At 49.7% G+C, this 14531-nt stretch overlaps 1 protein-coding gene across 1 annotated transcript; it reads left to right on the plus strand.

Moving 5' to 3' along the window:
- The first annotated feature begins 1137 nt into the window (after positions 1-1137).
- On the plus strand, positions 1138-13964 carry TTL (tubulin tyrosine ligase). The gene is made up of 7 exons (XM_062571356.1): positions 1138-1417; positions 3395-3473; positions 5226-5458; positions 8287-8422; positions 8521-8790; positions 10061-10204; positions 12380-13964. The coding sequence occupies exons 1-7, from the start codon at positions 1261-1263 to the stop codon at positions 12492-12494; spliced, it is 1134 nt and encodes a 377-aa protein (XP_062427340.1). The 5' UTR covers positions 1138-1260; the 3' UTR covers positions 12495-13964.
- Positions 13965-14531: the final 567 nt, after the last annotated feature.

The following is a 14531-nucleotide window of genomic DNA, read 5'->3' on the forward strand; positions in this document are numbered from 1 at the left end:
CATGAGCAGAAAAAAGTTTAGATAATAATGCATGGAAAGAGATGAAAAACACACACCAGAAGACGCCAAGGGGAAAAAACAAACAAACAAACAAACAAAAAAAAACAAAAAAAAACGAAACAGAGTTTGGAGAGTCTAATAGATTAAGGGCAAAAGCAAGCTAGCAGGGGGGCGGCACAGGAGCCCGCGGACGCTGCCGCCGGCTGCAGCGAGGCCATGCTCCCCCCCGCGAAGCGCTACGCGCACTGCAGTCGCCAGGCCAGCCCCCGCCCCCCCGCCTGCGGGTGGCACAGGGGCAGGGATGGCCGCGGCTCAAGGACTAATGGGGACACGGGGCCCGGGACGGGCACTGAAAAGGGGAGTCGGGGCCGCCCCGCGCGGAGACTCGGCTCGCCGGGGGCGTGTGTGGGGGGGGGGGGGAATGGCGGCGGCCACCGCCGCGTCGCCTGGAGACGGCGAGGGAACCCCACCCCCCGGACGCTTCCGCTTTGTCACTTCCTTTTCCTAGAGGACGAGATTAGCTCTGCTTCCGGGGCGAGGCAGTGCTGGGCTCGGGGGCGGGAGGAGGAGGCTCCGCACGCGCACCCCGGGAGAGGAGCCCCCCCCCCCCTCCCCCTACGCGGTGCGGGAGCAGCCCCCTCCCCCCCCACCACCCACACGGGGGTAGGAGCGCCCCACAGGCGGGGCCAGATCAGCCCCCCACACACACCCCCGGGGGTAGGAGCGCCCCACGCGCAGGGCAGGAGCAGCCCCATACACGGGGCAGGAGCACCCCACACGCGGGGCAGGAGCAGCCCCACACGTGGGGCAGGATCACCCCACACGAGGCGGGAGCAGCCCCACACGTGGGGCAGAAACAGCCCCACACACGGGGCAGGTGCAGCCCCCACGCGGTGCAGGTGCAGCCCCACACACACTCCCCGGGGCCGGATCACCCCCCCCACACACACTCCGGGGCAGACTCCCCCCACCCCCTGCCCGCCCGGGGGGGCAGGACGGCCCCGCCGCACCCCGCCTGCCGCCGCCGCCCGGTCCCGCCCCCGATGAGCTCAGCGCTGCGGCGCGGCGCGCAAGGGCGGGGGGTCCTCCGCGGCCATGCGGAGCCCGGCCGGGCCCGGGCGAGGGCGGTGGCGGCGCAGGGCCCTGCCTAGGCCGCGGCGGGGCCCCACGGGCCGGCGCCAGGAGCCCGTGGGGCCGCGGGGCTGAGGCCGGGCCGGGTCTCGCGTGTCCCCCCCCACCACTACCACGACCCCCGGCGCCATGTACACCTTCGTGGTGCGGGACGAGAACAGCAGCGTCTACGCCGAGGTGTCGCGGCTCCTGCTGGCCACGGGGCGCTGGCGGCGCCTCAGGAGGGACAACCCCCGCTTCAACCTCATGCTGGGCGAGAGGAACCGGCTCCCCTTCGGCCGGCTCGGTAAGGAGCTGCGCGGGGAGCCCCCGCCCTCGGCGGGGACAGCTGCTGTCCCCCGGCTTTCCCCGTTTTTTTTTTTTTTTTTTTTTTGGGGGGGGGGGGGAGGGTTCCGCAGAGGCCGGTGTCCGTCTGTCCAGTCCGTGCGTCCGCCTGCCGTCGGCTCCGGGCGATGTGGGAGGCTTCGGGGCCGGCGCTGGGCGGCTCTGTCCCCGCAGGCCCTTCTGCCCCCGCTGAGGGTGGACACAGGGAAGAGAGCCTGCTGCTGAGGGGTCCGAGCGGGCCCCGGCGGGGCGCGGGGACGCGCTGTCATCGCCGCCGCGAGCCTGGCAGGTCTCTCCCGCCGCCCCGCGCCTAGCGGGCCCACTGCAGCCCCTGCGGTTCGGGAGAAGGCGTCTGCCAGCCGGCAGGACCCTCTCGGCTGTGACGCCCCCGCCGTGCCAGACCCAGACCCCGCAGAGGTGCTCAGCAAACCCCCGGGGTGGGCCTGCAAGCCGCTCGGATTTATCCAACAGCAGGGGTTTCCAAGCAGGCTCCAGCCTCTCCCATCCTCCTTTCTTCACCGGCCCAGTTCCTCCATCACTGGTAACAACAGGGGCTGGTTACTGTGGGGCATGGGCCACTCAGAGCAGTGGGCTCCCCTCTTGGACCTCTGTTCTCCTGGGAACCAACCAAATTCAATAAACTGGAAACAGAAAGAAATTTGACAGTTTATACTAATCTCTTTCAGGAAATTAGTGCTTGGCAGTACTGGACACAGAAATACCTGAAGTTACAGATCTTTGGCTAGAAGGGGTTTTTCAGCTATCTTGCATTTAAAGATCAGAGAATAAAATAGCGACTCACTACAGGCCCATGATTTAGGGGTTGAAATGCATAGTCAGTATCTGTGATCTTGCAGCTTCCTGGACTTTAAGATAACGTTTCCTCCAGGCCTTTTCTGCCCGGCAGACACCAAGGAGGGTAACTAAAACTATTTCAGGGTCTAAATCACCCCCACAAGCATTTGTTTGAAAAGAGAAGGTGAAGAAGCAGCACATGCTGTTGTGCTTGGGGGATCCTGCTGGTCCCAGGTATCATTTTATACCAGAACACTTTTGTATCATGTTTCCTTTATGGATGCTCTTGTCAGATGTTGTCACCAGGGACCTAGGTGTTGCCTGCTGTGTCACTCATCCCCCACACATATATGCTCAGCTTCATAGTGGTGTGATAGAGACTGCACAACTGTCACCCAGATTTGCACTACTCTTTTGATGACTGCTGCCATCAAGTGACTTTTAGCAGAGGCCATCAGGAGAGTCTGGGGGACAAAGGATGGCAGTCCAACACAGAGGCAGAGACCCAAAAAAACAGTGGGGTCTTCATTCTTGGACCTGCTTGGCCTTCTGCTGAAGACCTTCAAGCAGAGGTTGGAGCAACAGAGATTCCCCAGAGGTCCCCTCCCACCCCAGCTATTCAGGAGGGGACTTGCTGTGTGCTACCATAGGGAAGCAAGACTCAGATTCTTTTAACATTTCCCAAGGTTTCATGATACCTGATCCTGAAGGGGATTTGACAGTAAATGACAAACAAGGGCATTTCCTAAGCTGTGATCTTTGTGTCACCGTGCACTTCCCTGCATCTTTGTACTGCACTTAGAGTAACTGAAATTCTGACCTTTAAATCTGCCACTAGCAATTGGGGAACATTTGCAGGGTGATTCTGTCAGTTTCCAGTGTGAATTAATAAGTCATTCTCCTATGGAAAATGGGAGTTTATGTTCAAAACAGACTTGAATAAAAGCATGATTTTTCTTAACTAAAAAAAAAAAAAAAAAAAAAAAAAGAAGAAAATACAGGAGCCAGTATTAGCTTAGAGCTCATGTCTGTGACACTGGGCAAGGAAATGGCCTCACTTCTCAACTACATAGGTTGTTTGCACCAAGCTGATGTTTTTCCTTCATTAATTGAGAATTTGTCTCAACTCTGTCTCCCTTTGTAGGCCATGAACCCGGACTTGTGCAGCTGGTGAATTACTACAGGGGAGCAGACAAGCTGTGCCGCAAAGCGTCTCTGGTGAAGTAAGAAAGTTACTGAAATGTTAGGTGGGATTGGCAGGAATTTTTCTTCTAACCGTTGTCAAGTGTTGAATCTATTCTGAGGGTATTCGCAGAGAACAGCTGGCAAAATCTGCCCTGGGATTATGGTAGCTTGTGCTGTCTTCAGACTCCTCTGCTGGTCTCCACTGCTATCTGTATGCACAAAGAGCTCTGGATAACTTCAGGGGAAATGCTATTTCCCCTGCATTACATCTGCTTGAAATAGAGTGTATTGAATCAGGCAGAGAGGAGTAAAAGAAAAGAGCCAAATCAAAAAAAAAAAAAAAAAAAAAACAACAGTATCTGGTCTTTTTCCTTACAAATAGATTAAAACCTTAATTAAAACCTGCTCCTTTTATTCTCTATATCAAACAGAGATGAGGCACTAATGTGCCTTTAGCTAATCAGATTTATTGGCCAAATGAATGCTCAGAGAATCTCCAGGAAGAGCTGGCTTGGGGATTTTTTTCTGCATGACCCGCTATGCCAGGGTCTCATCGGAAAAATGGAGGTGAATTGTCACTATAGATGGCCACAGCCCATGTGCTAGTTCTGCGACTGTTAGGCCATCCTCCTGTCAGAGCTGTTGATCTTCTCCAAGCATTTGATTCCATGTTAGCATCTGTCCTGCCTCTTGCTGATAGACTTCTGGAAACAACATATGCTGGTCCGAGGCCTCTCTTTCCCCTACAAAGAATCTGTCCTCACGTGCTTTTCCCGTAGTGGTGATGGTGTTTGTCAGGAACTAACAGTGTGTTTTGAAACAAACATTCACTGAGCTCCCCACCTGTATTTCTCTGCAGCCCGTGATCTGGAGCACAACAGCACATCAAGCTTCTTACGAACCCCAAAGGACCACAAATGGCATTCCTCTGACACAGGCATCCCAGGGTGTCACTGACTGACTGCTGTTTCAACAGAGAGACACAAGTGTACAGACAGCGTCAGCAAGTCGATAGTTCTGCTCTGACCTTAAGTGAAACAGAGTGAACGTTCAGAGAGACAGGGAGCTCCCTTGGCTCTGAGAGAAAACAGACCTGGCCTCCAATGATGAGAGTTCACTGGCATCTCTAGACAGAGCTGTAAAAGAGCGTATCTGCCAGAGGGAACAGGGCATGATGCAAGAGGGATCCCAGAGACCTCAGAGCATGAAATGCGTGGCTGTGTCCTTGCCTTCAGTAGGTTCTCAGTGGTCTTGATCCACAGTTGGGAAACCTGTTTTGATTTCAATAGGGATGGCATCAACAGCTGAGCACCAGAATAGAGAACATTACTGCTCTGGCTTCCCTTCTCCCCGCTGTGATTACAGCTTCCTTCCTGACCTATTAGAGTTTGCAGCATACCTTACCTTCACACTGCATTAGCAGTGCGGAGCATCTCCAGTGACCTTGTGCAGAGACAATTCAGGCGAGTCCATCACAAGCTCTAGTTCCATGTAAGCTTCTTTCCTGATTGTTTCCTGATATCCGTAATACCCACAAAATGTTTAACGAAAAAGTGCAGGTCTGGTTCAAAGAGCGGGGCTTGGCTGCAGCTTGGGGGTGCCATGGTCTCTCTAGGAAAACCCTAATTTCAAGGGGCAAAGAAAAATACAATAGTTATCACAGACTCCGTGCTAACTGCTATTCATCACAAAGAAAAAGGGCCCAGTTAATGAGGAATTTATACTTGGTAAATTTTGTCCTCGCAGGTGGGGATGCACTGAAGATTAACGGTCTGTCTCTTTTTACCCAGGCTAATCAAGACGAGCCCTGAACTATCAGAGTCCTGCACGTGGTTCCCTGAGTCATATGTGATTTACCCAACAAACCTGAAGACTCCTGTGGCTCCAGCACAGAATGGAATTCGTCATCTCATAAACAACACACGGACAGATGAGCGGGAAGTGTTCCTGGCAGCTTACAACAGGCGGCGGGAAGGCAGAGAAGGCAATGTGTGGATCGCCAAGTCCTCAGCTGGTGCCAAAGGTTCATTCTGCAGCAAAACAAGCCCCCTTCTTGTTACTCTTTACTTTTTTCTTGGTCTGTAGAGTCCCAAGGGGTTTGGCTGAGTCCAGCTTATCTCTAGCTTGTCTCGAAAGGCCTTTCCAACCAGCTGCATACCAGTCAGGCCAGCACAGGGCTCAGCTTTCTCTGCTTGGTGGCGTGGGGCCCTGACATGCATTGTGGTATGTGTGTGCTCTCCAGGATGTGGATGGCAATGACAGGACCCCCTTTTCCCCTGATGTATCTCAACGCAAAGGAAGGTTTGCTGCAGGGAGAAGGCAGCAGGGAGCAGGGAATAGGCAAGGGGAATGTGGAGAGCAGGAGAAGAGGGGAGCAGAACAGCCTACGGGGAGGAGGGCAGCACAGACAGCAGCGAGGGTGAGGAGCCCAGTTCTCTGTACTGTAGCTGAGGCTGATTTCTGCTGGGCAGAATACCACTGCTCGTCTTTCAACTGAACCCAAATATCTGGCACCTAGTAACCTACTATGGTCACTGACTGGGCGGACATGAACTCAATGCATCCATATTACACCCCAGCCTCAGGGACAGGTACCAGAGCAAACACAAGCAATGTTAAGCATATTTGTAGTCATTTTTGATGAAATCTTAAAAGAAATCAACAGGGAATGTGAAAGCCAGGGGTGGCTGTGAGGAGACTGCATGATATAGCCTTCGTGCAGGCTTCTTCCATTGCTCTGCTCTCCTGGCTCTGTTACTGAGAAGTGTCATCAAGGAGGAAGAGGAGATGCGTCTGCTCATCACTCCTTTGACGGAGAATCTGTCTGTGTGGTTTAGCTGTTTGGCAAAGAACCAGTCTGCAGAATTGAAAAGGCCATTGCTGTTGTTTGTTGCAGCAGGGAGAGGTTTAAACTTTCCACAGGCTTTAATCAAAGTGTGATCCCACCTTCTTTTTTGTAATTAAACCAAAGTAACTCTTTGTATTCATCAGTGTGCCGCAGAACCCAAATTGGAAATTAAACTGGAAAGCAGAGCCTCATGCTAATCTTCCAGATGGCACTTTTAAACATCTGGGGATTACTTCCAACAAAGAAGAAAGCTTGTTGCTGTTAATTTCTCAGGCAGATTTGGCTCAGACAGCCTCTGGCGCTGGACAGTTCTAGTGAAACTTAGTTGTCCATCAGTAAAAGGGAAATTATAGGTTTTGGATGTTCTGACTTAAAAGTTGGGAAATTTTCAACTGGGGCTAGAGGTTTTTGAGAAGAGGGCAGTGGCCCCACATAAGCTACTTTGCTGCCTCGCTGGGTTGGTGCACAGTTAAGCTAACCTCCTTCCTCAATTCACCATCTTTCCAGGGCAGAACTGATGCCTGCTGATTTTCCCACCATAAATTTTGTGGGCCCTACTGGTTTAAAAATATGTTGCTTCCCTCCTTTTCCCAGCGCATAGCCTTGTGGTTGTACCAATGCAAGCATTTGCTTGGCTCTGCTGTGATCGGGGGACTAAAAACATCTTTCCAAAAAATAAAAAAATGGAGGAGGAGAAGAGTACTTCGATGAAAGTACCTCCTTTTGGTGGAAGATGCTGAGGAGGAAAGAGGCTCAGTGGAGTACATACTAGCAGGTATGCAAAGCACAGAGCAGCAAGTGTAGAAAGTGCCTGCCGGACTGTCTCAGCCGTGACCTTCAGAAGTCCCAGCTAGGAGCTGTGACTCTCATGGGATGCTCCTGTCAAAACCTATGTGTGCTCCAAAACAGTGGTCTCTCACTGGTGCCTCCTTGAAGAGCATTTGTCTCTTGTCACTTAGCATTTCCTACAGAAAGTAAGCACAAAATGAAGATTAAATCATCAGTTTTAGCCCAGAAGGTCAGCTAAAGGCCTGAAGACTAGATGTAGTACCAGAGAGATGTTAGATAATTTTACCAAAGCTGGTTCATCCCTACTGCATCACTGTGCCATCCCTTTATCAGCTCCCAGAAGGGATATACTCTGTTTTCATTGCTTTGCAATAGTGGTTTCCTATTTGGACTTGCAAGAAATGAACAGTGACAGCTTCAGCCAAAAGCTGTCAGTATCTGAAAAATGGGTCTAACTTCTTTATTGAAGGGTTTTTCACAGCACGGAAAAACACAGATAATATAGATAAGCATTTTGAAAAAGTTCTTTGCCTAATTCAGTGATCATTTTAACAGTAACTTAAATGGCCTTAGCAGGGGAACATTGTTTGCACACTTATATACGTGTGAGTGTGTGACAGAGAAAGCAGCCAGGCAGCTGAGAGGTGGAGAAAATCTGAATAAAGGATCAAATCCCCTTCCGCAAATAAACAAAATAAAGAAATACACCACAGTCAAACTTCCAAAAACCCTGCCCCCCAAACTGCTGAAAAACTGGGAAAAACAAAACAATTCAAAAAGTGCTGAAGAAACCACCCCCCACAAAGCCTTGATGCAAGAAGACATGGCATAAAGGGAAAAAGAATCCCCCCAAACTAAGCAGCTGCTTCACTGCCTGTCAAGATCCCTGCCTCTTGTGCACCCGCTCACACCGAAATAGCCACCCCCCTGCAGGTGGAGCCTGTGCAGGCCATTCCTGCAGTTCCTGCCTGCTTTAGCTGCAGTCACTGGGGAGCCAAACTCCTGGCAGCATGGGAAAGGGAGATCCCTCAGCAGAAATACTGCCTGATGCAGACATAGCATCGCTCTTGCACTGACCAACCCTGGTGCAGTGAGTTCTTGCACGTCTCTTGGCTTTTTTGGAGAAAGAGCCGTGGTTGGTTTGGGCTGTGGAAAAGCTCCAACAAAGGCAGGAGGATCCTCTGCCTCATTTTTTCTTTGCCTTTCTGTGCCAGGGGAAGGGATCCTGATTTCTTCAGAAGCTGCAGAGCTCCTGGACTTCATCGATGAGCAGGGACAAGTGCATGTGATTCAGAAATATCTAGAGAAGCCTCTACTTTTGGAGCCAGGGCATCGTAAGTTCGACATCAGGTGAGCTTTTCTGCATGGCTTTTGTAATGTGAGTTAGCATTTCTGTTTAGTTTCTTTTTAAGCCACTGAGACTTGGTCTTGTTCTTCTGTCCCCCTAGGAGCTGGGTTCTTGTGGATCATCAATATAATATCTACCTCTATAAAGAGGGTGTCCTGCGGACCTCTTCCGAACCATATAACAGTGCTAATTTCCAGGACAAAACCTGCCACTTGACCAATCACTGCATTCAAAAGGAATATTCCAAAAACTACGGGCGGTATGAGGAAGGGAACGAAATGTTCTTCGAGGAGTTCAACCAGTACCTGATGGATGCCCTGAACACGACACTTGAGAATAGCATCTTACTGCAAATCAAACACATAATAAGGTAACTAGCTGCCTTTTGTGTATGGGAACATAAGCCTTAGGTAGTAAGCAATGTGTATGGAAACAGCTGGGTTAACAGGCAGACAGACAAGGGAAGTGTTTCAGTTGCATGTGTCATGGATTGTGAGCCAGAGATAAATTTAAGATAAAGCCAGAAACAACTGGCTTTATTTTTTTATTTATCATTGCTCAATGAAAACAGAGAAAGAGGGACTCTAGAGGTGCTGTGCTCTGAAGCATGTATGTCAGTGTGCCTCTGTTTTGCCAGCAGTCAGATGACTTTGTGAGGGAGATGGGACTTATCAGCTGGGACAAGAAGCTGGGGAAGACAGTGAGTAGAAAGACAGGACAAACAGAGGTTGAGGTGAAAGACATAAGGCTTAATAGGGGAAATGAAAGAGGACCAAGTCTGCAGGATCTCACTGTTCCCCTATTGTCAGCAGACAGCAGTGAAACAGGTTGGTTCAGGTTCTCTTGTCCTGTTCAGTCCACAGAGCTGGCTAGCACTACCAGCTGCTTCCTGAGCACAAATGGAAAGCCCAGAGAGAGATCTCTTAGAGATCATGCTGCCACAGAGAAACCAGGTCATGATAGTGTGATCCTCCATAGCAGAATTTGCTCTGCAAAAGCTCCACTGCTGTCATTTACACTGAAAAGACATGACAATCTTTGAGGGACTCAGAGGCAAATGAGTTCTGAACAGTAGCTTCCTGCAGGACCTTGTACAGCCCTTTGCAACTTTGCCTTCTGCTCCAGGTTGTAGTGGCACATCCTATTTTTCCACCTGCCTAAACCAGTATTGAGGGTGGATGCTGCTTCCCAGCTCTTTGGAAATTCACTCGGGGTATCTAAGGGTTTATGGACTGTCGACGTGTTTTGATGGTTGCATCATCTCACTTACAGGGACCTGGTTATCATGACATGTGTTGGATGTATCTTGTAGTTCAGGGGCTAGTAAATGACATGCAACTATCAGTCCTCCAAATATGCCTTTATTACAAAGGCTTACAACGAAAAAGTCCCTTAGGTTCTCCAAGATGCTGAGGACTCACAGCACAAGCCAAGTCTAATGAGGCTGCAGAGGGGCACTGCCTGCTTGTTTATGTGTCCGTTGCAGAGAGCGTTGCTCCCTCCACTTGATGTTGCGGCCAGTCCCAAGGCAAGAGAGGTCCCCTCCACTTAAGGGCACTGTGCATAGCCGTTGGAAGCTGCAGTGCGACTGATACAGCTGGAGGATTTTTAATCCTGGGTTTCTGTTTCTCCCTTTGCAGAAGCTGCCTTATGTGTATAGAGCCTGCAATCAGCACAAAGCATCTTCACTACCAGAGCTTCCAGCTCTTTGGCTTTGACTTCATGGTTGATGAGGAGCTGAAAGTCTGGCTGATCGAGGTCAACGGGGCCCCAGCTTGTGCCCAGTGAGTAGTTAGCTTCTGTAATATACTCGCAGTATAACAATACTGTGCCACCCAGCTCACCAAAAACGTGGGTGGGTTCCAACTCCAAGTGAAAAAGGTGGAAAAAGTGAATGGCAGAGGAGTTTTCCAGGCTAACCCATTCCAGAAATTGCTCTAAGTGCTGGTCAATATAGGTTTGTTGCTCTTATATCTCTGCTTGGAATCTGGCTTCTTTGCAATATGAGATGAGCCCTATCCTCAGTTTCTGGACAGATGGATTTGAATGTAACTGTGGTCCTTTTTATTGGCACTATTGAGCTGAAGGTAAGTTGCAGACTTAACAGCCGGGGGCTCAGGTCATTTCTTAATCTCACTCATGGAGCCAATGGTGGGTGGGCTTCACTGAACACAATCAATAGCATAAATCACAGTTGTTGGAAGCAAATGACTGAGTTTGCAGGGAGCAGGACCCAAGCATACTGTGGATGCTGCAGATGTTGGGTCAAAGCCTCCACCAGCAACAGAGAGGCCATGAACTTACTTGCACTGGCACAGCAGGAGTTGCTGTGTTATGTGATGGAGGCAACTGCAGAAGATACAGAGACTAGAAATCTTTGCTAAATCAGCATCTATACTGTATACAAGCCCAGCAAAATAGAACAGGCTGTGCATGGTCTGATATGTCTCCCTGATAATTAATAATCCTGCACACAGACTTACCAAAGCTGCTGACCAGGTGTTGGTCTCTCTGGTGGCAGATACTGGATCTTGACAGATGATTCCGTTCTCTCCCTCCTTTCCTTACTCTCTGTCCCTCTTCCCTTCCTCCTTTTCCCTCACCCTCTCACTCGCTCCATCCCCCTCTACTCCCTCTCTCTCTCTCTCTCTCCTTTTTCTTGAGGATAACCTTATATAATGTTAGCACTGTTACCTGTGTGTTCATTCTCTTTGACTTCCATATGCAGATAGATAATGTTAGCATCAGCACCCAGTTAAAGTAATTTTTGAAAACTGAGGCTAAAGAGAAATTTGTCCAAATCCTTGAATGGTTTTCTTAGTGTTCAGGTTCGAAGAACATGAAAAAGCAATTGCTGGTGGTTTGATAACATGAGCACTCCTCAGAAATCTGTCAAGGTCTAGTTAGCATCAACAGTCTGCAGCTTAACACGGCCTGGATCAAAAAAAGATGGGGAGACTCACCCTGCTATGCCATTTTCTTACAGACTTTGAAATACTTCTTGAATTTTTTTAAGGATTGTTGCAGGGGCAGTTGCTATGTGGATTTTGGTTGCAGCAATGTGCTGTTTGCTTTGTGCCTACATGGGCACTTGGAAGTAATTGAAAGCAGCTACTCCAGGTTTGGGCTATTTGCAGCTCCACCTCTCGCAGCTGTTCTGATTTATAGCACCTATATCACACAGTTCCCATTTAAGAGAAAAAATTGGCTGTTGAAATCAGTAACGTTCCCAGGAGCAAAAAAAAAGCTGTCATGTAGCCCCAGCCGCACAAGGTGAAGAACACTGTTAATCCTAGTACAGACAGCTTTGGTACTTAAAAAATACCAGCTGCTAGCGTGTTCAGTGAGATTACACATGTATTTTCTTCAGCAGAAAATGGAGCTGTTATTAACTCATTTCTCAAACACCTTGTCTTTCCTCTCCCTTTTCATCAACCTTGCCATGGAGAAACACATCCAGCTCTTCCAGAGGGGTCCAGCAGAATCTCTGTGCCTGGCCCACAAGCTATTGTGTGCAGCCAGTGCAGTGTTTCTTCAGACTGTGCTTGCCTCAGAGCAGTCCATCTGGGGGGTGTCCCCACCTGTACAGCATCTGGTGTGATGCTTGTGAGTCCCTGAGCTGGGAGACTGGTGAAGGGGGTACTCAGCTCATGCCCATGCATCCTATAGTGATTCAAGGTTGGGGCCGGAGAGGGTAGATACTCTGCTTAGGAGCTTGGTCTGACAGTAAACTTAGTTTCTGTGATCCTGTCTGGCAGGGAGCAATGCTGGAAATGGGGGCTAGTTGAAAAAGACAGTAGTTCCTGGGGTGGGAGGAGAGGATACTGAGGAGATGCCAGCTACCTCCTGTATGTCACTCTGCAGCTCCTGCTGGAAAAATGCCTATCTGGGTAAAAAAAAAAAAGAGATGGGGGTTCTGCCGATTTACCGTCTTATTCTCTTTCTCTCTTGTCTCTTAGGAAGCTGTATGCAGAGCTCTGCCAAGGAATTGTGGATGTAGCCATCTCTAGCGTTTTCCCCCTCAGTGACACTGGGCAGAAGATGAATCAGCCATCAATCTTTATCAAGCTGTGATGACGACAGGAACATCTCTGCTGAGTACAGAGAGAGACTGCACCCATAGGGTCAGAGCAGTTCAATGGCTTATTTCAGTATCATGCCAAAAAGTGATAGAGACAGGCTTTTTTTAAAAAAAAAAATCATGGGGAAAACCAACAAAACAGTTCCCATGCAGAGCTGGGATGAGCCAAAACTGCTCAGACAACTCTGCATTCACCAAAATTCGCATTAGAAACAGCTCATGTGACTTCAATATCTGAAACAAATCTCTCTGGGAGAACAGCAAAATTACCTTAAAATGAAACCCCAACAGGGATATGACAATACTGTAGTAGGTCATCCTTTTCTATACAGAAAAAATTTGGGTTTTTTTAAGGTAATTGAGCAAAGAGTACAATGATCATCTGGGATGTATGGCTGGGAAGCTGTCCTCCTCCCACTGTATTTCTCCTTTCTTCACCTACTATATCCTTAGTGCCTTAGCTCAGCTGCAAATAGGTGACTCCTTTCCTTTGTTCCTGCTCTATTATGTAGAAAGGAACAAGCTCTCCTGCGTCACGGGATGCATAAAAAACAGGAACATTGAGAATTTGGTCTCCTTAGGTCATTTTCCAAGCTGGCTGGCTGAACACCCGGGCAACGACTGGATGAAAGGGTACTGAACTGCAGGTGGTGAATTAACCCAAGCAATGAAGGCAATCTTGTTTATTTATAGTTATCCCTCTTCCTAATGAGATTTGAATCAGGTTCCATCCTAGTCTAATGCAGTTGGATCCCATTTAAAAAAGGTAGAGAGACCCCCTCAATGCTGACCTGCCAGCTGTAGGATTTCCAGCATCAGTGTCTTGCTGGGAGTGTTTCAGATGACAGAAACCCAGTCTCCTCGGAAAACTTCTTTAGAGGCACTGCAGTGAATATAGACTTTTCTCTCAGCTTCCACCTTTATACATGTGAGACTCAAATGTAAAACCTTTCAACCCAACCATTTTTATTTCTGATTCAGCCAATTTTATTCTCCTCTGTTCAACAAATATTGCACTTTTCTACCCCCAAACAGAGTCTAGTGCTCTGTCTCAGCTGGGGGTATAGGGTTTTGTAAACCAAGAGACTCCTTCTGTGTAGGTTTGCCACACAGCTGGGACAGATGGGCATTTTTGGGGGGAAGCAGATAAAATTCCTTGCAGTCCCTAAATTTCAGAACTAACATCTGTTTTGAGTGTAACCTAAATTCCTGACATATTCTGTTTACCTGAATTTTTAGCCTAAGCCCAGGGAGCACGCCCCTCCTAAGCCAGGGCTCTTTGCAGAGCGCAGTGGCATTCCTAACAGCAACTGGATTTGCTGGGTGGTGCGTGGCCAGTGCTGTGTCCCAAATTTTCCGAACAGAGGTGCAAAGTTTAACGATTAAGTCTCAGGAGGCTGCAGCAATGTCTGCAAAGAACCGAGTGCTTGCAGGCTCCCCATTAAAATTTGGGTTGTGCATCAGTGCTACTGAGTTTGGAGTTTCTTTACACACATTGCATGTGATGCGAGGTTACGTGTTTTTAAACGTGGTTAAGTGCCCGTGCAAGCAACACAGAACTACTGCCCAACGTGGTAGGAAGGAGATGGGTTGTTTGACTGCGATTCCCTCCGACACTGCATAGGAAAGCATCATGGAAAATTGAAGCTTTGGGGGGTTTAATGGATTGCAGCAGGAGAGCACGCTGCGCTGCCAAGGTCAGGGCCATGTTCTGCTGCCTCTGGCAAGGAGAGGTGGTTGGCAACGAACTAGGAGAGACCTGGTTCACGTTATCCAAAGCAAACGAACACGAGGAGATCGGGGAGGGTACGAGGTGCTGGCTGCCTGTGTTTAACAGCAGCGCCCGAGCGCCCCGAGGTGCTGCACGGACCGCAGCCGCCCCGCCCGGCCGCCCTTGGCGCGCAACCCTGGCGCCCAACCCCGCCCCGAAGCGCCGTTACACGGCGCCGCTCCCTCAGGGCGGGGCCGCTGCGCGCGAAGCCCCCGCTCCGCCGGGGGGGAGGGGGGGAGCACTCAGGGTCCGGCAGCAC

This window comes from Rhea pennata, chromosome 3 (assembly GCF_028389875.1).
Source record: "Rhea pennata isolate bPtePen1 chromosome 3, bPtePen1.pri, whole genome shotgun sequence".
NCBI lineage: Eukaryota > Metazoa > Chordata > Aves > Rheiformes > Rheidae > Rhea > Rhea pennata.

Excerpts from the sequence above, each read along its gene's own strand:
- TTL (XM_062571356.1), top strand. The coding sequence starts at position 1,261 with ATGTACACCTTCGTGGTGCGGGACGAGAACAGCAGCGTCTACGCCGAG. Across the intron at positions 1,418-3,394 it reads GCTCCCCTTCGGCCGGCTCG|GCCATGAACCCGGACTTGTG; the intron begins GTAAGGAGCTGC and ends CTCCCTTTGTAG. Across the intron at positions 3,474-5,225 it reads CGCAAAGCGTCTCTGGTGAA|GCTAATCAAGACGAGCCCTG; the intron begins GTAAGAAAGTTA and ends CTTTTTACCCAG.